Source organism: Patella vulgata, chromosome 5, assembly GCF_932274485.2.
Source record: "Patella vulgata chromosome 5, xgPatVulg1.2, whole genome shotgun sequence".
NCBI classification, from domain to species: Eukaryota; Metazoa; Mollusca; class Gastropoda; family Patellidae; genus Patella; species Patella vulgata.
The window spans coordinates 40,691,573-40,718,710 of record NC_065883.2 but is presented as its reverse complement, the minus strand read 5'-3'; the positions used below and the strand labels follow the sequence as shown (position 1 = coordinate 40,718,710).

At 37.5% G+C, this 27,138-nt stretch overlaps 1 protein-coding gene across 1 annotated transcript in view; it reads left to right on the top strand.

Annotated features, from left to right (window-relative positions):
- Window positions 1-27,138, top strand: part of LOC126821486 (AT-rich interactive domain-containing protein 4B) — a 338,016-nt gene that overhangs the window by 203,290 nt on the left and 107,588 nt on the right. Inside the window, exons 15-17 of the mRNA XM_056101477.1 lie at window positions 1,767-1,887; window positions 14,708-14,775; window positions 26,258-26,375. Coding sequence (XP_055957452.1) covers window positions 1,767-1,887; window positions 14,708-14,775; window positions 26,258-26,375 — 307 coding nt within the window. The remainder of the gene's footprint in view (window positions 1-1,766; window positions 1,888-14,707; window positions 14,776-26,257; window positions 26,376-27,138) is intronic.

Genomic DNA, 27,138 nt, shown 5'->3' with positions numbered 1-27,138 from the left:
GGCTAAAGTTAATATCCGTTTGACTTTAAATTTATACACAGTGTTAAAGGTCATGAGACGAAGAAGCCTATTGATTTTCAGCGATTTCTTATAATTACTGGCAGAGTTATGGCCCTTGTTCGCTTTGAAAAATCTTGTGGACGCTCTAGAGGTCAAAGTTAATATCCGATTGACTTAAAATTTATACACAGTGTTTAAGGTCATGAGACGAAAAAGTCTATTCATTTTCAGCAATTTTCAATAATTACTTCCAGAGTTATGGCCCTTGATCACTTCAAAAATCTTGTGGATGCCCTAGAGGCCAAAGTTGATATCCAATTAACTTTAAATTGATACACAGTGTTTAAGGTCATGAGACAAAGAATCCTATTGATTTTCAGCGATTTCCGATTATTACTGCCTGAGTTATGACCCTTGATCACTTTGAAAAATCTTGTGGACGCTCTAGAGGCTAAAGTTAATATCCGATTGACTTTAGATTTATACACAGTGTTTAAGGTCATGAGACGAAGAAGCCTATTGATTTTCGGCGATTTCCTATAATTACTGCCAGAGTTATGGCCCTTGATCGCTTTGAAAAATCTTGTGGACGCTCTAGAGGTCAAAGTTAATATCCGATTGACTTTAAATTTATACACAGTGTTTAAGGTCATGAGGCGAAGAAGTCTATTCATTTTCAGCAATTTTCAATAATTACTTCCAGAGTTATGGCCCTTGATCACTTCAAAAATCTTGTGGATGCCCTAGAGGCCAAAGTTGATATCCGATTGACTTTAAATTTATACGCAGTGTTTACGGTCATAAGACGAAGAAGCGTATTGATTTTCAACAATTTCTGATAATTATTACCCTTGATCACTTCAAAAAATCTTGTGGATGCTCTTGAGGCTAAAGTTAATATCCGATTGACTTTAAATTTATACGCAGTGTTTGAGGTCACGAGACAAAGAAACCTATTGATTTTCAACGATTTCCGATAATTACTGCCAAACTTATGGCCCTTGATCACATGAAAAAAACTTGTGATGCCCTAGAGGCTAAAGTTATCATCCGATTGACTTCAGATTGATAATTACTTCATGAGTTGTTACTCTTAATCAGATTTTAGTGTATTATAAATGTTTCATTACCAAAAAAAAGTAAAAAATATGCAACAACACTTGTTGACTGCCCGGACGATTTAGCTGCTGTGGGCGTATGTTTCGTTGCCTGGCAACCTATCTTTGTTTAGCTTGTTGTCTATCCATCTCTTGCAAACTGTGGGCGTATCCTGCCTGGCAGCCGCTGGTTCATAACTTGAACAGCTATATCCATGATATTACACATTTTGTCTACCAAGTTAAATGTTAGCATGGGGCAGAATTAAAAGCCAAACAAATTCTAATGATTTCTGATAATGACTTCATGAGTTGCTACTCTTAATCAGATTTGAGTGTATTGTAAATGTTTCATTATGACAAAAGAAAAAATATGTGACAACCCTTGTTGACTGTCCGAACGATTTAGCTGCTGTGGGCGTATGTTTCGTTGCCTGGCAACCTATCTTTTTTTTCATTCTGGAGTCATGCTGCCTATCTTTTACTCAGAATGTGAAAGTTCAATTTTAGTGTGCATCAAAAGTCAACTTCTTGTTTATACAGCCTGGGCTGTTAAATCACATTGAATGATTTAGTAAATAAATTATCCTGACTATCCCGGGCATTTACTACAGCTTGAAATTCTAAAGTATTCTTTATTGATATTTGATAATGACTCTTTTATTCTAGAGAAGATTCTGAAGAAAGTGAAAAAACAGATGATGAAGAGAAACGCAAAAGTCTGCCATTTGGCACCAAAGTTAAAGTAAAATATGGCCGTGGAAAAAATATAAAACTTTATGAAGCAAAGGTAATATTATAGTTGATGGGGGCTAGAAAATTTGGTTGACATAGGTAGCAATTTTTTATCCAGATACAGGAGTTTTTATACGTCCACATGTATTGTCGTCGCCTCTGTCCGTCCGTCCACAATTGTTTGTGGACACTCGACAGGTCACAATTCTTATCCAATTTTAATGAAACTTGAAATATAGGTTTATCTCCCTAAGATCTTGGTTCCTTTCGATATTGGCATGTATCGGACCGTAACTTCATGGATTATGGCCCCTGATTGTACGAAAAATTGCGTTTTTATACGCCCATATTTCAGACCCGTCAACCCCTCAGAGCTGAAAAGCAGTAGGGTAATCTAAAAAAAGGCAGTAGAAAGCATGATTTGGCAGTAGATTTCCAAAAACGCGTAAATTCACACTTCCAAGGGTAATTAATTTAGAAACGATACACTGAACTACAGGGCAGTGCAGGCCCAACCAATACAAAAATTGCATTAAATGGGTAATAGATAAAATATAAGCAATGGTAACCATCATATCTAAATGTATTTATGTAATTAAACCAAAATTGAATATGTAGCCTACAGAAAGAAATAATTAGTAACGTAAAAAAAAATAATTAAAATTACCAGTTCAGTAGTACTGGAAGTACCACTTTTCTTTTGTTTTAACTTAGCATGATTTTAAAATATCCTTGTTTGTGACGTGTGTTCCCTATTCCGTGAGGTTTTGTCAATATTGTTTCATGTAAGATAATTGGTGTGCTTATTAGATTCTATAGTATTTCTACATTAGGAATAGAGGAGCGGAGGGGGCGTAAAAAATTAGTTTTGCATGACGACTAACGACAAAATATTGGTATCGATTTAATCATGCCCCCCATGGCGATTATCCTCTCAATGTACGGGATTTTTTCTCCCATGATTCCGTAAAACTGCTTTTACATTTATTCGAGAGAGCGTTCCATGTAAGTCCGAATCGGCGAGACATATTCCCATCTTGAAATTAAAGTTCCAGGTTGTGTTGCATTCGATGTATTGTATTAGATGCTGTACGTACGCGCGCAAACGAAATTGTCAGCCATTGCTGCCGTAAATTGGTCGCTATTTGTTTAGTTTATCGCTACGCATTTAAAGAGTATTTTGAACACGTGTTAATAATTATATCCGCTTTATTAACTCTTAAATAGATTGAAAAGAATTTGAGAACAAATCTCTTAGCTAAATTACACCTTACAATATCCCAAATCGATGTTGATAACCGAAAGTCGCGATCTTTATTGTTTACATGCAAAGAGTTACTTCCCTTAGTTCCATAGTTTGGGCGATAAAATGAAAAAACTCTTTGTTTGAAAATGCGGTAGAAAGCTATTACCGCGCAGTAGAGAAACATGAGGCCTTTTCGCGGCACTTTACCGCGTGATGCGGTAGAGTTGACAGGTCTGCCACATTTTCATGTGGACGTATATTGTCGTCGCCCCTGTCCGTCTGTCCGTCTGCAATTGTTTGTGAACAGTCTACAGGACACAAATTTTTATCTGATTTCAATGAAACTTGAAATATAGGTTTATCACCCTAAGATCTCGGTTCCTTTCGATATTGGCATGTATCGGACTGTAACTTCATGGATTATGGCCCCTGATTGTACGAAAAATCACGTTTTTAGCTTGTGAACACTGTAGAGGTCACAATTTTTATCCGATTTGGTTTAAACTTGAAATATATGCTTATAACCCAAAGATCTCGGATCCTTTCGATATTCGTGCATATCGGAACGTAACTTCCTGAATTATGGACCCTGATGTACGAAAAATCACGATTTTAGCTTGTGGACCCTATAGAGGTGATAATTTTTTTCCAATTTAAAAAAACCTATTATTATATCACTGTTACACCCTAAGGACGACTGAGTTCGAATTTCAGGAAAATCGGCCCAAAACTGACAGACAAAATGGCCGCCGTTCGTTCTCAAATAGCGTAAAAATATGGTATATCAAGGTTGTGGACCCTATAGAGGTCACATTTTTTATCTGATTTTGTTGAAACGTGAAATGTAAGTTTATAACCCACAGATCTCTCTTCCTTTCGATATTCGTGCATATTGGAACGTAACTTCCTGAATTATGGCCCCTGATTGTACGAAAAATCGTGTTTTTAGCTTGTGGACCTTATAGAGGTCATAATTTTTATCTTATTCAAAAAAACGTTTTATTATATCACCAATAACCCTAAGCACGGCTGAGTTCGAATTTCATGAAAATCGGCCAAAAACTGACAGACAAAATGGCGGCCGTTCGTTCTCAAATAGCGTAAAAATAAGGTATATCAAGGTGTGGACCCTATAGAGGTCACAATTTTTATCCGATTTTGTTGAAACTTGACATGTAAGTTTATAACCCAAAGATCTTAGTTCCTTTAGATATTCGCTCATATCGCAATGTAACTTCTTGAATTATGGCCCTTGATTGTACAAAAAATAGCGTTTTTAGCTTGTGGACCCTATAGAGGTCATAATTTGTATCCAATTTAAAAAAACGTATTATTTTTTCACCGCTACACCCTGAGGACGACTAAGTTCGAATTTCTTGAAAATCGGCCCAAAATTGACAGACAAAATGGCCGTCCTTCGTTCTCAAATTGCGTAAAAATATGGTATATCAAGGTTGTGGACCCTATAGAGGTCACTATTTTTATCCGATTTTGATGAAACTTGAAATGTAAGTTTATAACCCAAAGATTTCGGTTCCTTTCAATATTCGCGCATATCAAATTGTAATTTCCTGAATTATGGCCCTTGATTGTAGGAAAAATCACTTTCTTTCCATCTGTCGAAAATGTGGGCGTATCCTGCCTGGCAGCCGCTGGTTAGCTTGTGGACTAAATAGAGGTCACAATTTTTATCCGATTTTGTTGAAACTTGAAATGTAGGTTTATAACCCAAAGATCTCGGTTCATTTTGATATTCTCAATATCGGACCGCAACTTCCTGAATTATGGCCCCTGATTGTACGAAAAATCGCGTTTTTTGCTTATGGACCCTATAGAGGTCATAATTTTTATCCGATTTTGTTGAAACTTGAAATGTAGGTTTATAACCCAAAGATCTCGGTTCATTTTGATATTCTCAATATCGGACCGTAACTTCCTGAATTATGGCCCCTGATTGTACGAAAAATCGCGTTTTTTGCTTATGGACCCTATAGAGGTCATAATTTTTATCCGATTTTGTTGAAACTTGAAATGTAGGTTTATAACCCAAAGTTCTCGGTTCATTTTGATATTCTCAATATCGGACCGTAACTTCCTGAATTATGGCCCCTGATTGTACGAAAAATCACGTTTTTTGCTTATGGACCCTATAGAGGTCATAATTTTTATCCGATTTAAAAATAAGGTTTGAATATATCATCGTTACACCTTAAAGATGGTTGAGTTCGAATTTTGTAAAAATTGGACCAAAACTGACAGACGGAATGGCCGCCCCTCGTACTCAAATAGCGTAAAAATATGATATATCAAGGCTGTGGACTCTCTAGAGGTCACAATTTTCTTCTGATTTTGATGAAACTTGAAATGTAAGTTTATAACCGAAAGACCTCGGTTCCTTTCGATATTCGCACATATCGGACCGTAACTACCTGAATAATGGCCCCTGATTGTACGGAAAATCGCATTTTTAGCTTGTGGGCCCTATATAGAGGTTATAATTTTTATCCGATTTCAACAACCGTTTGAATATATCACCGTTACACCCTAAGGATGGTTGAATTCGAATTTCGTAAAAATCGGACAAAAAGTGACAAAATGGCCGCTCCTCGTACTCAAATAACGTCAAAAAATATGGTATATGAATGTTGTGGACACTCTACAGGTCACAATCTTCTTCTGATTTTGATGAAACTTGAAATATAAGTTTATAACCCAAAGATCTTGGTTCCTTTCGATATTTGCGCATATCGGATGGTAACTTCCTGAATTATGGCCCCTGATGGTATGAAAATCGTGTTTTTAGCTTGAGGTCCCTCTAGAGGTCACAATTATTATCCAATTTAAAAAAAAACGTTTGAAAATATCACCGTTACACAGTAATTTTGGCCGAGTTTGAATTTCGTGAAAATCGGACTAAAACTACCGGACAAAATGGCCATCCCTCGTGTATAACATCTGGTATATCAAAGTTGTGAACCCTCTATAGGTCACAATTTTGATCCAATTTTGATGAAACTTGAAATGCATATTTATAACCCAAAGATATTGGTTCCTTGTTATATTCCCGCGTATCGGATCATAACTTCCTGAATTATGGCCCCTGATTGTAAGAAAAATCTCATTATACGCCCACATTGAAATGTTAATATCCAATTTAAAAAAACGTATTATTATATCACCGCTACACCCTAAGGACGACTAAGTTCGAATTTCTTGAAAATCGGCCCAAAATTGACAAATTAAAAAAAAAACTTTTAGTATTTCACTGTTACACCCAAAGGGTGGCTGAGTTCGAATTTCGGCCCAAAACTGACAGACAAAATGGCCTCCCTTCGTTCTCAAATAGCGTAAAAATATGGTATATCAAAGGTTGTGGACCATGGGTTCCACGTCGGCCGTATATGCCGGTCGAGACCTACGGCTATGGAAAATGACCGTTCCTAGATCTGACCTAACGGTCATTTTGCAAACTGGAAAGAGGGTCTTTTTTTTTAAAAAAAAAAGAAATTTCAAACATGGCTACAATCGACCTTCACTGTGTAACTATACAAGAATGCACGTCGTCTAGAAGCCAATCTCGTGATTGGTGTTATAGAGTTGTATATATAGTCGTCAACAAATTATACTGAGTGTTGTGTTGATAATTAATGATGAGTGTCTGGTAGTAGAACAATAAATGTTAATTGATAAGTGGGAAACTAATCAACGGTGTGAAGCGGCCCATTGTTAATCATTCACGTATTGTCCACGTGTCATAAGAATTTTCAACAACAAAGCCGTTTACCGCTATTACGGTCAGGCACAATGTAAACGAGGTTATTATGATCTTCGAAAAAGGGCAATTGATATGAAGTATTGCTCTTCGAATCCAACCAACTGTCATATAAAATAAAAAAAGCATAGAAATTACGTAAGTTCTCAACAACGTACGTGTTGGGAGAAAAATGCATTTAAAAATGTTTATAGCGGTATTACGGCCTTGTGGAAATTGTTGAAATAAAATCTAGAGATTAGTTAACTTGCTTACCGAACAATTAAGAAAAATACGTATTCCAGTTCTATTGTGCAGCAATATTGATAATTCCATGTGTAGAAGAAATGTCATGTATATACGGTTACTCTTATACACGACCATATTCTAGGGGGCGCTAGTGTCGCTAGCCGTGAAGTTAGTTATCCGTTAGTCATTTAGTTATACATTATTAGGATTTACGTCACAATTCTGCAGCCTGTAATTCCGTAAGAGATGGCCTAAAACCCAAAAAATGTAAGATATATGCCATGGATAATTATATATTTATCTTCATTTCAAAGTTATTGTATTACAACTCAAAATTATCCAGGTCAGTGTGTTTTCTATAGAGCACGTGTTAATTACGTGTGAGCTACTGAAATGGTTTTTCTCCGGCCAATTCAACTATTTCGTTATTTAAGTAGCCAAAACGGAATATTTAATTATTAAATAATTACCATGAGCCTTACTAATATTTCATTTTTAAGTCAAATATATTTTTTTTGTGCACCCCATGGTGACAAAGTGGTATAGACACGTGAATTCACAATACCCTACCATGAGTAAAAAACATGAAATATGAATTTACTTTGAAAAGTTTTCGTGCGTTATCAAAAATGACCGGCAGTGAAAATTTTGAAGTGTAAGCCCTGTTGTGGACCCTATAGTTATAGAGGTCACAATTTTTATCCGATTTTGTTGAAACTTGAAATGTAAGTTTATAACACAAAGGTCTCGGTTCATTTCGATATTTGCGCATATTGAATTGTAATTTCCTGAATTATGGCCCTTGATTGTAGGAAAAATCACTTTCGTTTTAGCTTGTTCTCTATCTCTCGTAAATTTGGGCGTATCCTGCCTGGCAGCCGTTGGTTTTGATTAAGTAGTAGTGTTTGGTGTCAATACATATGTTTTCAGGGGCACAGATTCCATTTCTAATGGTTACAACTGTGTAAAATGATTAGATATTCACCCATTTTGCATATGTCAAAGATGGCGGCCATTTTTGGTGGGAAAATGGGACGGTTTGCTGATATTGATTATGTAGTCGTCTTTGGTGTCAATATATCTGTTTTCAACAGCACAGATTCCATTTCTGCCAGTCACAACTGTGTAAAATGATCACAAGTTTACCTATTTTGCATATCTGAAAGATGGCGGCATTTTTTTGGCGGGAAAATGGGATGATGTGCTGATATTGATTAAGTAGTCGGCTGTGGTATCAGAATATATGTTTTCGGGGTGGAGATTCCATTTGTCGTTTACAATTGTGTAAAATGATCACAATATGTTCACATATTTTGCAGATTCCCAAGATTGCGGCTATTTTTGGCGGCAAAATTGGATGATATTGCTGATATTGATTAAGTAGTCGTTTAAGGTATCAGGATAATATATATGTTTTCGGGGCGCAGATTTCATTTCTGCCTTTTACAATTGTGTAAAACGATCACATGTTAACATATTTAGAATATGGCTGCCATTTGTGGCAGACGTTTCCTAAACACATTACTGAAAAGGTTTCTGAATCCAATTCTGCTATGTATTATCTTGTAGCATGTTCCTGGAAGCCAGTATATACGTATATTATCCAACAATGAAGATTCCTCATCTGAGTTGACCACTAATATCAATATTCCAGGAAAATAGCACACTTGGTCGAGTGTGTTGTAGTAGTTGGACTCAAGTCTGATTTTAAGACTTGGTGGCGCCATCAAGACTTTCAGTTTACGTTGTCTGGCAGTTATAGATACAAAATTAATAAAATAAAAATAGAACAGAAATGTATGATATTAAATATAAAGCAGTATACAAAGAAATAAAAACAAGGACTGCAAATGAAATAGTAATACCTGCTATAAGAAACCTTCGTGGCATAGATTATATTATCAACTGACCCCAAGCTGCTAGTGGAAGAAGTCATCGAGAGGAATGCTGTTGCATTGGAAAACAAACTATATCACGACTTAAATGACAGTCTTACCCGTCATTTATGACATCTCTGCCATCACTATGCTGTTACGACCTTTATGTATATATAAGGAAGATACTGAACATCGTCCATCAACCCCAACTTAGCGTCCAAAGAGGAAACATCAAGAAAACTAAAAATTGTTCTTGATTACTTGACTTTTGATTGTTCTCTGCTTTGAAAGTGAATGAGGACTGGTGAGCATGGCGCAATCATTATAGGTGCGATGAGAGGGCGTCTTAAGCCTGGTAGGCACGTCACGGGAGTGTGGTGAGAGCGTATCCTGATCTGACTGCTAACGGCGAGATCATGGTGGGAACACGTTGCGCGTAGCTAGAGCTTGGCCACAAGGGTAGTAAAAGATCTTGACTGGAGCGCGCTGGGTGTAGTAAGCGCTTGGTGTGGTTGTAGCAGAAGCATGATGGGTGCGTGTCAATTTCTTGCCACGTTTATTGGCGCAAGCCCAATGCTGCCGTTACGCACTCTTTGCCTTCATTGCCAAGAGACCGAGTGAGTAGGCTTTTCTTTCCCAGGAAAATCAATATCAGCTCAGTGGTCATCTCGGATGAGGAATTTTCATCGTTGAATAATATACAAAATGGGTACGACACGGTACCGGCTTTCAGGAATGTGCTACAAGCTAATAGCCTACATAGCAGAAATGGACTTTCAAACCTGTAAATAACAACATGTAATTAAATGATAATAAAGTGTTTAGAAAATGTTCCTCCATCTTGGAAATATGCTAAATTGGTGAACATACGATCATTTTACTCATTTGTATATGGCAGAAATCGAATTTGCGCCGCCGAAAACATATATATTGTTACTAAAGACTACTACTTCATCGAAATCAGCACATCGTCTGATTTTCCCGCCACAAGTGGCGGCAATATTGGAAATATGCTGAATATGTGAACATGTGATCATTTTTCAAGGTTGTAAATGTCAGAAATGGATTCTGCTCCCCCGCAAACATATATATTGACACCAAACACTACTACTTAATCAAAATCTGCACATCTTCTCATTTTCCAACTTAAAATGGCCTCCATCTTGGAAATGTTCTAAATATGTGAACATCTTATCATTTTTCAAGATTGTAAATGTCAGAAATGGATTCTGCGCCCCCGTAAACATATATATTGAGACCAAACACTACTACTTAATCAAAATCTGCAAATCTTCTCATTTTTCCTGTCAAAAATGGCCGCCATCTTGGAAATATGCTAAGTATGTGAACATGTGGTCATCTTACAAAGATGTAAATGTCAGGAATGGAATCTGTGACCCGGAAAACATGTATATTGACACCAAGCACTACTACTTAATGAAAATCAGGACATCGTCCGATTTTCCCGCCAAAAATGGTCGCCATCTTGGAAATATCTTTATGAAGTACTGGAAAAAAATCAGAAATATAGTCATGACCCCTGTCAATACTAATACAGTGTCAAATCACAGTTCATATGTCGTTATAAATAAGTTCAAAACAAAATATAAGTTGGAATATTATCGCAAAATGGCTGCCTTTCAAATAATGGCGTCCCATACTGTGAAGACTTGGTGTAGGTGTTTATTAGGTCAATGCCTTTATGGATTTCGAAGATGAGCATTTTCTGCTTAGGGTAGGTGTTTATTAGGTCAATGCCTTGATGGATTTTGAAGATGAGCATTTTCTGCTCAGGGTAAGCAGATTGATAAGCAATTTGATTGGCCCTGACTTGGTGTAGGTTATTAGGTCAATGCCTTGATGGATATCGAAGATGAGCATTTTCTGCTTAGGGTAGGTGTTTATTATGTCAATGTCTTGATGGATTTCAAAGATGAGCATTTTCTGCTTAAGGAAAGCAGAGATAAGCAATTTGATTGGCTGATGCTTTGGGACATGATAACTTATGTTCTAATTAAGTGAGTTTGATGAAACTTGGTGTATAGTTTCATTACATCAATACCTTGACTAAGTTCTGTGGGTAAACAGAGCGATAAGCAATTTGATTGGTCAAGACATTTGAACACAATAACTCGCATTCTAATTGATGTAGAATGTTCAAACTTGGTGTAGGCTTTCATTAGGTGAATGCCTTGATGGTGTTCGATGATGAACATTGTATGCTTACGGTAGGCAGAGATAAGCAATCTGATTGGTTGATTGGTTTGGGGCATGATAACTTTGGTTATAATGAAGTGAAAGCGATGAAACTCTGAATATAGATTCCTTATATCATTACCATGACTAAGTTTGATGGTGAGAATTTTCTGCTTAGGCTAAGGAGCGATAAGCAATTTGATTGCTTTTAATTTAGGTAGAATGCTTAAACTTGATGTAGATGTCTTGACTGAGTTCAATGATTAACATTTCGAGCTGAAGCTAAGCAGAGCTTATCAGTTTCATAATCTTGATTCTATTTGATAGAAAGTGATGAAACATAGTGTATAGTTTAATTGCTCGATACTTTTTAAAAAAAAATGTGCTATTAATTAATATGTGTCATCTAATTATTTTGGGATTTAGGTGGGGGACATCAGCCTCACTGTTGGCTTGTTCCTTCTATCCTAAGGAACATCCCTATTGTTTGTGGTGAATGCCCAACCCCCAGGGGCAGAGCCTCACCCATTTTTTTGTGTTTCTGTGTGTCACTTACAGCCCCCAATTCTTTATTGATCATCTTGAAAACTTTTTTATACCTATTCCTTATACCCTAAGGCTGACCTCTATACTATTATTATTTTTGGTGCATGCCCGACCCGCTGGGACAGAGCCACGCCCAATGTTTGTGTGTCTTGTGTTTGGCCTACAGGCCACAATTCTTAACAGATACCATTGAAACTTTGCATACCTATTCCTTAAACCCTAAGGATAACCCCTATTGTTTTTTGGGTGATTGACAAGAACAGCTGTCTAGTCCTTCGGATGAGACGAAAAACCGAGGTCCAGTGTATACATTGTAATTCACGTAAAAGATCCCTTGGCAGTTGGAATTCGATATAAGAGTAGGCGATAGTGCCGCTGCCTGGGCAAAATTTCCCTCATAGCACACTGTATGGCGTATGCCTGTCTTCATTAGCCCAGTTTAGGAGCAGAACAGTAGGACATTAAACCCCATTTCATTTCATTTCATTTTTATACGCCCACATTGAATTTCAGCAATTTCCATTTATTACGTCTAGAGTTATGGCCCTTGTTTCACTTTATCATCCGATCTTTCTGAAATTTATATGCATTATTTAGATTACTGAAACGAAGAAGCCTATTGAATTTCGGCAATTTCCGTTTATTACGTCTGGAGTTATGGCCCTTGTTTCACTTTATTGATCCTTGTGAACGCTCTAACACAAAAAGTCACACCCAATCTTTGTGAAATTTATATGCATGATTTAAATTAGTGAAACGAAAAAGCCTATTGAATTTCAGCAATTTACAATAATTACTTCTAGAGTTATTGCCCTTGTTTCACTTTGTTAAACCTTGTTAATGCTCGATTGATGATAGTTATCATCCGATAAGTATGAAATTTATATGCATCATTTAAATTTGTGAAATAGGTCTATTAAATTTCAGCAATTTCTGTCAATAATTTCTAGTTATGGCGATTGTGAACGTTTGAATGACAAAAGTCATCATGTGATCTGTATGAAATTTATATGCATTATTTAAATTAGTAAAATGAAAAAGCCTGTCAAATTTCAACAATTTCTGTAGATTACTTCCAGAGTTGAGACCCTTGTTTCAGTTTGTAGAACCTTGTAAACCCTCAAACGACTGTCTTGTAAAGGCCCCCAATATAAATAAATATGGAACAACCCTTGACGAACGCTCGGACGATTTAGCTGCTGTGGGCGTATGTTTTGTTGCCTGGCAACCTATCTTTTGGTGATTGACCAACCCCCAGGGGCAGAGCCACACCCATTTTTTTCTTTATGTCTCTGTGTGTTGCCTACAGGCCATGATTCTTAATGGGTCATCTTTGAACTTGGGATATGTATTCTATATACTATAGCCTAAGGACGACTACTGCATGTTCCGACCCCCAAGGGCAGAGGCACGCCCAATTTTTGTGTTAATCATTTACAGGCCGCAATTCTGAATGGATCAACTTGGTACTTGGCATATGTATTCCTAATAGCCTAAGGGTGTCAACTATTGATTTTGGTGAATGCCCTGACCCCAAGGGACAGAGCCACGCTCAATTTTTGCTTTTAGTGCCCGAAGGCCACAATTCTGAATGGATTATCTTGGAACTTGGCACACTTATTTCTTATACCCGAAGGACAGCAACTATTGATGTTGGTGCACGACCCCCTCCTCCACCCCCCACCACCTGCCCTTTCGGCGGTGCTACACCCACTTTTTGTTGATATTTTGTCTGTAAATGATAAACAGGTTGCAATTATTAACAGATTTAGATCTAATTTGGAATGATCCAGAATAGGGTTGTACCTATATATATTTCAGCATTAGCGATGCTCTCGTTATAAATGACATTGTATTTCGTACGATAGATTAAGTTCAGTAGGGGGGTTGGAAGGCTGAATGGTTAGCGTGTATCATACTGTATCATAAAGTCTGTCATTGAGTCAACTGGCGTGGTTTCGATTCCCCGGTTGTACGTCACAAGGAGTAGGGTCGCCTGTCCAACCTCGTGGGTTTTCTCCGGGTCCTCTGGTTTCCTCCCACTGCTAAAGACCCCTAAGCGCAAGTGAACTGTTGAAATAGAATTAAAAACCATATGTTAGTCCTGAAATGACCTAGTTTGTGTCGAGTGGACGTTAAACCCCATTTCTCTCTCTCTTAAGTTCAGTACTTATATTTTTTCTCCAGGTCCTCCGGTGTGCTCCCACTGCTAAAGACCCCTACATGCAAGTGAATTATTGAAATCAAATTAAAAACCATATGTTAGTCCTGAAATGACTAAACCCCATTTCTCTCTCTTAAGTTCAGTACTTTTATTTTTTCAATGCAACTTTATCTATAAGTAGTGTGACTATATCGAGGGTTTAGAACATAAATGTGATAAGTCACAATGCTTGATATATTGACTTATCACAATTATGTTCTAAACCCTCGATATGGTATGCAGTATAAACCAATTACAGTGTCTGATAAAAATACAAAAGTTGCATACGAGAACAACGAGCATATAGCGAGAAAACGCACCCATCTAAAGACTGTCCGTAAATTTACAAAGACCTGCGTAAAGTGCACGGTCAAATAATAAATCGCATGGTAAAACAGTTTTACTTCCCAAATTTTGATTTAACACATACATGTCAAAAAAATCCTGCTGGTCCTTCATTATACACCTTTTGGTGCAGTTATCTCAACTATTGAGAAAACACACGAATTAAATAACGCACATTATTTACAATTTTAATGCGGTAATCCGAGTAATAATCAGGAAATTAATTTTCTTTCAATAGACATACAAATAAAACCCCAGAGATTTATATACGTTCCATGCACAGATCAACCCCTTCTTAGTTCTTGGTGTATGTATATCATAGCTTTACTATCTCACAATCTCATGACGCCATATAAATGGATAAACCCAAGGTTCTCTATACCTGTTATCAACCAAGCTTTCTTGTTTGGAGAAATCAAAGTATTTCTTTAAAAATTTGACTGTTAAAAGTTAACATTACAGGTAGTTGAAGCAAGTAAAGATGGCGGACAGAAAACATACCTAGTTCATTATGCAGGATGGAATAATAGGTAATTTATATTCCACATTTAATCAACTTAACCATGTTAGTAGGAGAGCTAGCTGACCGTTGTTCCTAAACTCGCATACAAAATTGGCACTATGCCTAACGGAGGCACCATGATGGCCGATGATCAGAATGGGAATTTAGAAGTTGCACATCCACTGGGTTTAGGCGCTGTACGCCCCTGAAATCACGGAAAAAGTCAATTTAATTCAAATTTTTGCAGACAAAGTTAATCTTCTCTACATATGTTCGCGTTGCTAAGGCAAACTTTAAATGTGCCTTTCAGAACAAATAATCCCCTGGGTTCCTACTCCAGAATGGGTTCCAAGCTGAATACACAACGAAATCCCTTAATAACCTCTAACTTAGCCCCTAGCAACTACCTTAAGCCCTGTTATACGGTTTCAAACAATTTCCAATCGTCGGTATTGCTCTGTGTTTAAAGACTGGCGTCCTGGTTGCATCATAAAAAGTGCCTGGATAACAACACGCGACTATATGCTGAGTATGCGCAGTGGCATTTCCGGGTTACTTCCGTTTCATCGTTTCTATACGCCCACATTGAAATGTGGTCGTATATTTTTGTCAGAGTTATGGCCCTTGATCACTTCAAAAAATCTTGTGGACGCCCTCGAGGTCAAAGTTAATCTCTGATTGATTTTAAATTTATACACAGTGTTAAGGTCATGAGACGAAGAATCCTATTGATTTTCAGCAATTTCAGATAATTACTGAAAGAATTATGACCCTTGATCACTTTGAAATATCTTGTGGAAGCTCTATAGGCTAAAGTTAATATCCGATTGACTTTAAATTTATACACAGTGTTTAAGGTCATGAGACGAAGAAGCCTATTGATTTTCAGCGATTTTCGATAATTACTGTCAGAGTTATGGCCCTTGATAACTTAAAAAAAATCTTGTGGACGCTCTAGAGGTCAAAGTTAATATCCGATTGACTTTAAATTTATACACAGTGTTTAAGGTCATGAGACGAAGAAGCCTTTTGATTTTCAGTTATTTTCGATAATTACTGTCAGAGTTATGGCCCTTGATAACTTAAAAAAATCTTGTGGACGCTCTAGAGGTCAAAGTTAATATCCGATTGACTTTAAATTTATACACAGTGTTTAAGGTCATGAGACGAAGAAGCCTATTGATTTTCAATTATTTTCGATAAGTACTGCCAGAGTTATGGCCCTTGATCACTTCAAAAAATCTTGTGGACGCTCTAGAGGTCAAAGGTAATATCTGATTGACTTTAAATTTATACACAGTGTTTAAGGTCATGAGACGAAGAATCCTATTGATTTTCAGCGATTTCCAATAATTACTGCCAGAGTTATACCCCTTGATCACTTTGAAAAATCTTGTGGACGCTCTAGAGGCTAAAGTTAATATCCGATTGACTTTAAATTGATACACAGTGTTTAAGGTCATGAGACGAAGAAGCCTTTTGATTTTCAGCGATTTCCGATAATTACTGCCAGAGTTATGACCCTTGATCACTTTGAAAAATCTTGTGGACACTCTAGAGGCGGCACTATTGCACTTTCGTACCTCTACCAGTTCCCGTGGTCGTTTCAGAGGATGTTAAGGGCGACTAGCAATGACCACACACCAAATTTCAGCCGAATCGATCAATAACTTTTTATTTTACCGACCTTTTAATTTCTAACAAACTTCATCCGTATGACGCCATTTTCTTTGTTTACTATTTAGACTCGAATAACAAGACACTAAGACAGAAACCGACTCGAATAACAAGACACTAAGACGGAAACCGACACACTGCACTAGCTGCCTAACACTGCAGTTCATAAAAATTAATATAATTTTCGTATACTTTAATTTTTGCACGAAGCCACCATTTTCTATAAAATACTATTTGGTGTTGATCAGTGGATTGGCCTTTAGGTGTGAATATTGCCGTGACCTTGATTTTGACCTTGAGTCCAAACTTCCCATCCATATCGGGGCCTTTGCGTTTATGCTTGCCGTGGCCTTATTTTTCTACTGTATTATCAAAGTTAATGTTCGAGGTGAAAGCAGAGACGACGTCTTTCAGAAAAGATAATTGGGTCAAAGTCGTAGGTCAAGCTCATCTTACAGAAAACTAAACTCAAACTTTTCAAAGTCATTTTTGGGACATTTGACCTTGACCCCGTAACCATTTTAAACGGCCATCATCTGGGCTTCAGCCATCGACGTTTACCATGGTCCTGTCGCACACTGCTCGGTCAGAAAACGGTCAAACGAAGAGGGTCTGTGTTCGAAAGGAAGTCAATGGGCGGGGTCAATGTGAAAGGTCATGGTGACCTCCATTAGTCAGTGCTACCCAACCGTGACTTTGACCTTGAGTCCAAACTTCCGATCCATCTCGGGGCCTTTGCGTTTATGCTTGCCCCTATTTCTTGCTGTATTATCGAGGTTAATGTCCCGGGTGAAAGCAGAGAAGATGCCCTTAAGAAAAGATGATTGGGTCAAAGTCGTAGGTCAAGGTCATGTTACAGAAAATTGAACTCTAAATTTTTAAAGACAGTTTTTGGACACTTGACCTTGACTTACAGTCTTCACTCCATACAAAATTTTAAAGGCCACCACCTTGATCCTTTCACACACTGCTTGGTCAGAAAACGGTGAAACGCAGAGGGCACACATTCGAAAGGAAGTCAATGGACGTGGTCAATATGAAGGTCGTGGTGAGAAAATGCAAGACTAAGCCTAGAGCCAGTCAAATTTGTAATTGATTCATCTGACCTCATGATACGATTGTAGTGCACCTATATACTCCCAAACCCCACACCAGTTGCATGACATTTTGGTTGACATTCTGGTGGGTTTAGAATTACACATCCCGTCAAAATTACGCCACTGCTTCAAGATGCCTTTGACCAGGCGGACAGGTCACAATATTTTTTTAGATGTCTGTGACATGCCGGCGCCTTTGTGTTTAAAAGCATTAAGATCATACAAATGTTACTAGAAAAATGTTAAAGGCCAAGAAATTTCATCGATTTAACATTAAAGTAAAACTGTAGAGAATTACTTGTCTTAACCCTAATATGTTAAACAGTAGTTACTTCCCTTAGTCATAATATGTTAAACACGAGTTACTTCCCTTAAAGATTTAATCTGCTGAATTTCTTTTTCTCTGTACTTTTCTCAAATAAAAATAATATTGCTCAAATTCACATATCACAAGCTATCATGCACACCACCTTCTTTTGTTTGATAAATGGGAACATTTGGGAAAATGGCCAAATATGTTTGGAAAAGATTTATCGCCCTTATTATTCACCTGTCAACTGGCGTTACTCTGTAAATAGGCCCGACGCCTGTGAGTCGTCGTCAGTTCTCGGAAATAGAGCATAGGGTCATTATGGCTGCCGTTAACGCAAATATCCCGAGTCAAGCTGATTTCGATGCGATGAATTTGACTCAGATTGGGAGAAGATTTTTCCAAAATACACCTGCCGCTATTGCCTTCTGCAGGCATAATGACTTCTTGCTGTTCAACATGCCTGTCCAAATTGCCAACTTCAGTGCAATGAAGGGTTATTTGGCAGAGCAGTAGATGGTGTATGTTGGCGTTGTCCAGGGTGCAGGAGGAGATACAGTATAAGGCTAGGGAGCTTTGGGTCAGAGTACACTGTTGTGGATTGGCATCTGTTTTGTCGTGATATATGCGTCACATATTTCACCCTCAACAACTCGGCGGGCCTGGGCAAATAGTGGAAATTGACAAAAGTTTATTTGCCAGGCGAAAGAACCACGTTGGCTGAGTTGTTAGGGAACAGTGGATCTTTGGGGGCTATGATCCAGTACAAAAATATGGGTTTTTGATACCAGTCCCCCAAAGAGACGCAGCAACACTGGTGCCAATTATACAACAGTGGATTCTGCCCGGTTCTATTATCCACTCGGATATGTGGGGGCCTACAAAAACCTGGGTAACTTGGGATATGTCCACAGAACGGTTAACCATACACAGAACTTTGTAGACCCAGTGACCCAAACCACCACTAACCATGTTGAGGCCATGTGGCAGAGGGCCAAGAGTAAGATCAAGGCCATGCATGGTCCAACCAATCGCGATCTCATATCAGAATACATGGCAGAATTTATATGGCATCAGCGCTTAACTGATCATCCGTTCCATGCATTCTGGCATCAGATCGCCACGGATGTATACCCAGTGTAAAATTTCATAGTCTGTTCTTTGTATCTTGACTACTGGTTAGGATCGATTGAGCTTAACGATGTTTTAGTAATGATAGTTCTTTAGATTCAATGTGTTTCAGTTTTTTAAACCTCATTTGTAGCATACTTAGAGGTGTTTCATTTAGAATTGTTAGATGTGTTTCACTTAGGTGGCTTTCATTTAGAATAGTTAGATGTGTTTCATTTAGAATTGCTTATAGACGTGTTCATTTAGAATTGCTTATAGATATGCTTCTAGACGTGTTTTATTTAGAATTGCTTATACATGTAGACGTGTTTCATTTAAAATAGTTAGATGTGTTTCATTTAGAATTGCTTATAGACGAATTTCATTTAGAATAGTTAGATGTGTTTCATTTAAAATAGTTAGATGTGTTTCATTTAAAATAGTTAGGTGTTTCATTTAAAATAGTTAGGTTTCTTTCATTTAGAATAGTTAGGTGTCTTTCATAGTTAAATGTGTTTCATTTAGAATTGCTAGATGTGTTTCATAGAATAGTTAGATGTGTTTCATTTAGAATAGTTTGATTTTTGGAAACATTTCCGAGGTTTAGTGTATTTTTAGAATAATTGGATATGTTTTTATTAAAGAAAAGCTCAATATGTATTATTACAATAGTTATGAGGTGTATACAATCCGATATGGTGAAATAGAATTAATACTATAGTCAACCACAAGACAGTGGGTTGGGGGCAGATTTATACATTTTAAACGATTTTATCCTCAAATTCGTGTAGGCCAGCCAGATGACTAGTAAATGGGAAGGGGTATAATTAACGTTGGTTATAGAATAACGTAATCACTACGATAGAACACAACTGCAGTTTACAACGAGATTGGGGGAGGGGTATAATATTTATTAACGTTGGCTATAGAATATAGTAATATCTGGGTTGGTGGTGTGTGTGTTTGTTGGGGGGGGGGGGGTAATATTTATTTACGTTGGCTATAGAATATAGCAATATCTACTATTGGGTGGTGGTGGCGTGTTTGTGGCAGAGGGTGGGGGGGTATAGTATTTTATATCGTTGGTTATAGTATAACGTATGACTACGATAAAACAAAACAGCGGTGGGCACCTAATGAAGGTTTTGGGTAATAATTGATATTTATTATAAACGCAAATATGCAATATTTATATTATTGTATAGCCATACCACCGAATTGTTAGCGTGTTGTATCATAAAGCCTGTCATTGAGTCAACTGGCGTGGTTTCGATTACACGGTTGTACGTGACAACGCAAAGGCCCTTATATCGATGGGAAGTTTGAAGTCAAGGTCACGGTTGGTTAGCATTGACTAGTGGAGGTCACCATGACCTTTCACATTGACTTCCTTTCGGACACGGGTCCTCTGCGTTTGACCGTTTTCTGACCGAGCAGTGTGCGACAGGGCCAGGGTAAACGTTGATGGTTCAAGCCAAGATGATGGGCTTTGAAAATGGTTACGGGGTCAAGGTCTTAAGTCAAGGTCAAATATCCCAAAACTGACGTTGAAAAGTTTGAGTTCAGTTTTCTGTAACATGACCTTGACCTACGACTCTGACCCAATTATCTTTTCTGAAGGACGTCGTCTCTGCTTTCACCTCGAACATTAACTTTGATAATACAGTAAGAAATAAGGCCACGGCAAGCATAAACGCAAAGGCCCTGATATGGATGGGAAGTTTGGACTCAAGGTCAAAATCAAAGTCACGGAAATATTCACACCTAAAGGCCAATCCACTGATCAACACCAAATAGTATTTTATAGAAAATGGTGGCTTCGCGCAAAAATTAAAGTATACGAAAATTATATTAATTTTTATGAACTGCAGTGTTAGGCAGCTAGTGCAGTGTGTCGGTTTCCGTCTTAGTGTCTTGTTATTCGAGTCTAAATAGTAAACAAAGCAAATGGCGTCAAACGGATGAAGTTCTCTCTCGTTAGAAATTAAAAGGTCGGTAAAATTAAAAGTTATTGATCGATTCGGCTGAAATTTGGTGTGTGGTCATTGCTAGTCCCCCTTAACATCCTCTGAAAATTTCAAGTGCCTACGACCACGGGAACTGGTACAGGTACGAAAGTGCAATAGCGCCAAGCTACAGTTAATATCCGATTGACTTTATATTTATACACAGTGTTTAAGGCAGCGATTTCCGATAATTACTGTCAGATTAATGGCCCTTGTTCACTTTGAAATATCTTGTGGACGCTCTAGAGGCTAAAGTTAATATCCGATTGACTTTAAATTTGTACACAGTGTTTCAGGTTGCAAGACATAGAAGCCCAGTGATTTTCAAAGATTTCCAATAATTACTACAAGCGTTATGGCCCTTGATAACTTTGAAAAATCTTGTGTCCGCTCTAGAGACCAAAGTTATCATCCAATTGACTTTAGAACGATAAACAGAGTTTAAGGTCTTGAGACAAACAAGTATATTGATTTTCAATGACTTTTGATAACTTGAACAGCTAAATTCATGATATTAAATGTTTCGTATACTAAACGTTACCATGGGGCAGAACTGAAAGCCCAAAAAATCTAATGATTTTCTGATAATTACTTAATAAGTTGTTACTCTAAATCAGATTTTAGTGTATTATAAATGTTTCATTATGGACAATAGAAAAAATATGCTACAACTCTTGTTGACTGCTGTCTGAATTGCGGTTGTTAATTTTGTTTATAGATTTATTAATTGACTGTTTTCGCTAACTTAAAAAATCATGCAAAATGAAAATTAAGGTAATTTATGGTTAAAACTTTTATGGCATGTAAATAGAATACACAGAAACGTGTATAGTAAAATTTACTGCAACTAGTAACAAACTATCTCTTGATACATGCGTACCTGTTTTATGGAATAACCTACCATTTACTTTAAGATGTTGTACATATCTATATGCTTTAAAACAAACTATTTAAAACACTGTTATTTAAACAGGCTTTTAATAGACACTACATGTCCATAATCTTGATTTTTTTTTTTTTAATATGATTAAATTGTCACTTTGTAAAGTCTCCCTAAACAATTAAGTTACATGAAAGGGCGCACTATAATAATATTTTTTGTATCAATATCGCCCATGCATCTGTTATCACTTGTCGCTCCAGTCAGTTATATAGAGGTATAAATCGTGTTTTCCTTTTGCGTTCGTCACTTCCGATTGTTGAAACATTGATTACGCATCTATCGTAGCAATGATCTCAGTGATAAAATAATATTTGGAACGTGTTTAACAAGTTCTATCACATATGTGATAATGACTGGCACCAATATTGTCCTTTTATATATGTATAACAGTAACAAAATTTTGATTTAAAGTATTTACAAAAACATCTCTCCGATGATAATAATAAATTTAAATTACTTCTCCGTACCAGTTGGAAACGTAATTGTCTAAGGTCTAAATGAAATGTGAAGTTTAATCAAATGAAATTGGATTGGGGAACAGGGTAATGTATTTTTGCATAAAATTACAATGCTGTTTGTTTCGAATCTGCGTTGGGCTGTTCATCTATACTATTCAAAAAAAGTAGGGGATATTTGATTTTTAAGTGTTATTAAAGTCACCTAATGAAACTGACGAAGAAACAAATGACAAAATGAAATGAAGTTCACATTCATCGATTTATTCCAAATGATCGTTAGACTAAGTAAGGCACAGACTGACCATTATAAGGGTAAAATGATACCCGGGGTCAAACAGCAAAGTTACCACAGCATCACAACCAAGTCAGTAACGGCTAAATCCTCCTCTGTTTGCCAAACAAGCATTGATCCGACGTGGCATACTCCTAATGAGACGTCTAAGGTCATTTTGGTCCAGATTGTCCCATTCCTGTTGCAACGCAGCAGCAAGTTCTTGGACATTGGCAGGACGTTGTTGACGTTGACATAACCTCTGTCCAAGCATGTCCCAGACATGCTCGATGGGGGAGAGGTCGGGACTCAGTGCTGGCCAAGGTAATGTGGTGATGTTCTGTTGTTGGAGGTAACCTGTAACGATCCTGGCCCTGTGACATCTTGCGTTGTCATCCTGGAAGATGAAACGGCGGCCATGACGTCGTGCAAACGGCACAACATGGACTGCCAAGATGTTGTCCCGGTAGTACTGGCCTGTAACACGCCCTGCAACAACATGTAAAGCCGTTCTTCCAGCAACAGTGATGCCTCCCCACACCATAACAGAACCACCCCCAAATCGATCATGTCTGATGACGTTAACGTCTTGGAAGCGCTCGTTTCGACGACGCCACACCCTCCTACGTCTGTCCAAAAAATCAACAGTGAACCTTGACTCATCTGAAAACATCACATTGCTCCAGCGTCGATTATCCCAGTGTTGACGATCCCTACACCAACGACGTCTTGCCTGAATGTGATGATCTCTCAAACAAGGGATCACGCGAGGACGTCGGGCGTGAAGGTGACCCCTATGCAGTCGATTCCGAATCGTCTGGCCACTCACTCTCACACCAGTGTCTGTTTGAAGACGAGCGCTGATCTGATTTGCTGTGATGACACGATTTCTCAAGGCCAAGGTAAAATGGCCGCCCTTCGTTCTCAAGTAGCGTAAAAATATGGTATATCAAGGTTGTGGACCCTATAGAGGTCACAATTTTTATCCGATTTTGTTGAAACTTGAAATGTAAGTTTATAACCCAAAGATCTTGGTTCCTTTCGATATTTGCGCATATTGAATTGTAATTTCCTGAATTATGGCCCTTGATTGTAGGAAAAATCACTTTCGTTTTGGCTTGTTTTCTATCCATCTCTCGAAAATGTGGGTGTATCCTGCCTGGCAGCCGCTGGTTGTATTTATCGTCTACAGGCTGCAATTCTGAATGGATCATCTTGGAACTTTGCATATTTATTCCTTATACCATAAAGACAGCAACTATTTATTTTGATGCTTGCCCCGACCTCCTGGGGCAGTGTCACACCCACTTTTTTGTTAGTATTTTGTCTGTAAATTTGGCAAAACAAACCAAACGCCTAGCCTTCTTTGCCTCTGATCATTTTACAGCCATTTCATATTTCATTCTCTTCATTTTAAAAAGTACCATATCAATCAGAGTTGGAATGTGGACGTATATTGCAGTGTTAGCGATGCTCGTGTATTTTTAAATTAGTCTGTGCAGAAAATTACCCGCAATAAGCCATTCCACAAGCGTAAACAATAACTTGCTCCAGTCCAAAGCCTAGATGGTTATCCTCAGCATCAAATGCATGTGGTAACATTCTTGTGTCAACTTCCTCCTGATAAACTTAACACTGAGACGAAATATATTGAACATATTATTGCATGACATAGGCCTACACTGAGAATATCAGTATAACTTGATGCATTTCTATGATTCTCAAGAATTTGAACAGTTTTCCAAAAATGGTTTGAAACTAAACATTAAATAAAGAAACTCCTGCTATAACAGCACAAATAAATGATACCCACAGAAGGCCTGACAAGGACAGCTGTCTAGTTGCTTGGATGGGACTAAAAACCGAAGCTCTGTGTGCACATTGGCGTACACGTAAAAGATCACTTGACAGTTGGAATTCGATATAAGAGTAAGCCGTATGCCCGTCTTCATTAGCCCAGAGCAGAACAGTAGGTCTTTAAACCCCATTTCATTTCATAAATCATACCCAAGTTGTAGTGTATATCATGTATATTCATTGTGAATTATTTTGTTAATACATTGGAGGTTGGGTGTTCGATCCCTGCATTGGCCGAGAAAGTTCATCCAGATTTTCCGGCGTGTTTTCCCCTTGTCAGTGATGCAGGACAGAGGGCCTGACAAGGACAGCTGTCTAGTCGTTCGGATGGGACGAAAAACCGAGGTCCCATGTACATATTGGCGTGCACCTAAAAGATCCCTTGGCAGTTGTAATTCGATATAAGAGTAGGCGATAGTGCCGCTGCCCAGGCAAAATTTCCCTCAATAGCACACTGTATGGCGTATGCCCGTCTTAATTAGCCCAGTATAGGAGCAGAACAGTAGGACGTTAAACCCCATTTCATTACATAATACATAGTAGACTGGGGAATATTAAGATGTTATAATCAAGATATTAAACAATGTATATTTTTTTTTTATATATGCCCACATGGAAATGTGGTGGTATATTTGCTGTCGCCTCTATCTATCCGTCCATCGTCCAAAATTTCTTCTGAACACTCTATGGACTATATTTTTTATCTGATCATTTTGAAATTTATATGTTTAGATCTATATTTATATGCATCATTTAGATTAGTAAAACGAACAAGCCTATTGATTTTCAGCAGTTTCTGTTAATAACTTCAAAAGTTATGGCCCTTGATTCACTTTGTTGAACCGTGTGAATGCTCTAACAACAAAAGTTATCGTCTGAGGTGTTTGAAATTGACATCGGTGTCATGTAAATGCTCCCATTACCGAGAAAGGAATAAATATGCGACAACCCTTGTCGAAAATTATTGATCTTTGTCCACAATTTGAGCTAGTGCCCGAAAACTACTCTATAGCCCTTGACCAAATTCGATGTGAAGCATTGTGCTAATGAGAGCATGAGTCATATTGATATTCTCTGTTCTGCATTCATCTCTTGCAAAATGTTGGTGTCTCTTGTATGGCAACCGCTTGTTTTAAAAATTGAATATAAATCCCTTTATATACATTCATCAGACATGAATTTTTCCCACTTTAAAGCAGAATTCAGCTCTTTGTCTGGTCACTTTCTTATTTTTGGCGGTTGGTTCTGATTTTTGACAACAGCTTAATTCAAGCTCCCCGTTTCAAAAAAGTAATGAAAAGCACATGCTAATATCATCAAAAATCATTAAATATTTTCTGATGAATTTGTAACTCATTCACCTTGAAATATCTATCCATTACTTTAAAATCTGCTAACCAGATGTTGGCGAAATAAACATTAACTGTATCGTAGATTCACACGTGATTGAACGAGATCGCCATGTCACTGTGTATGTAACATAGTTTCGCTATGGTATTGTAATCGTCTCAAGTTCTTCACACCCCCGCGAATTATTTACAGCTTTTTATTCCAACAGCTAAAATCATGCCTGATTCATATTACCTGAATATTTCCTTGAGACCCATTTTCCTATCTTTTAAGGTTCCAAAGAATAGAGCCATATACACATCCTATAATCCCTTCCACACATATTGTGATGTCTGATATTTTCTGAAAAGTGCAAATGTTGCTCAGAGGCTTTAATTTTCGCCAAGAGTGGTTCCTAACCCTAAAGTTAAAACTGTATCATGTACTTTTAGATATGATGAATGGATAAAACGGGAAAGGATTGTGAGTATAATGGACAGATCTGGTTCTACAAAGAGGTCTTTTAAGAAATCTCCAGATGTTGGCATCTCTCCCAGATGTTTTTTGAAGGCAAGTTGTAATTAGTTGATGGTTGATTGTTTTTTTCCACATGCCAACCAACACTGCAGCTTGTTCGTCCAAGTTGTTTATCAAGGTTCTCAACATTTTTATGTTTCAATGTTTTGAAATTTCACAAGAATACCATAAAGTTGTTTTTTTTAAAAAAAAGAAATCTAAAAAGCTCTGACAAGGTAAATAACTTGAATTTGTAACCAAATAAAGAATACACAGCAAGTTTGAAATAAAAATATTTAAATTTTTGTTCTCTTTTGGACATTAACAGTAAGGTAAGGCCACACCAATTTGATATTTCGTTCATCGGAATTCCTGTGTGGGTATGTTGTCCACTCCACCTGTCCATCAACAATTGGGTTGTGAACGTCATAGAGGCTACAGTTTTTGACAGATGCTTTTCAAATTTGGTGTGAAGCATTATGGTCATTAAAGGACGAACCCTATTGACCTTTACGCGATAGAGACTGCAGTTTTTTTATACGTCCACATTTTCGTGTGGACGTATATTGTCGCCGCCCCTGTCTGTCCGTCCATAATTGTTTGTGGACACTCTACAGGTCACAATTCTTATCTGATTTTGATGAAACTTGGCATGTATCGGATCGAAACTTTATGGATTATGGCCCCTGATTGTACGAAAAATCACATTTTTAGCTTGTAGTCCCTCTAGAGGTCACAATTATTATTCGATTTAAAATACTGTTTGAATATATCAACGTTACACCCAAATGACGGTTGAGTTCGAATTTCGTGAAAA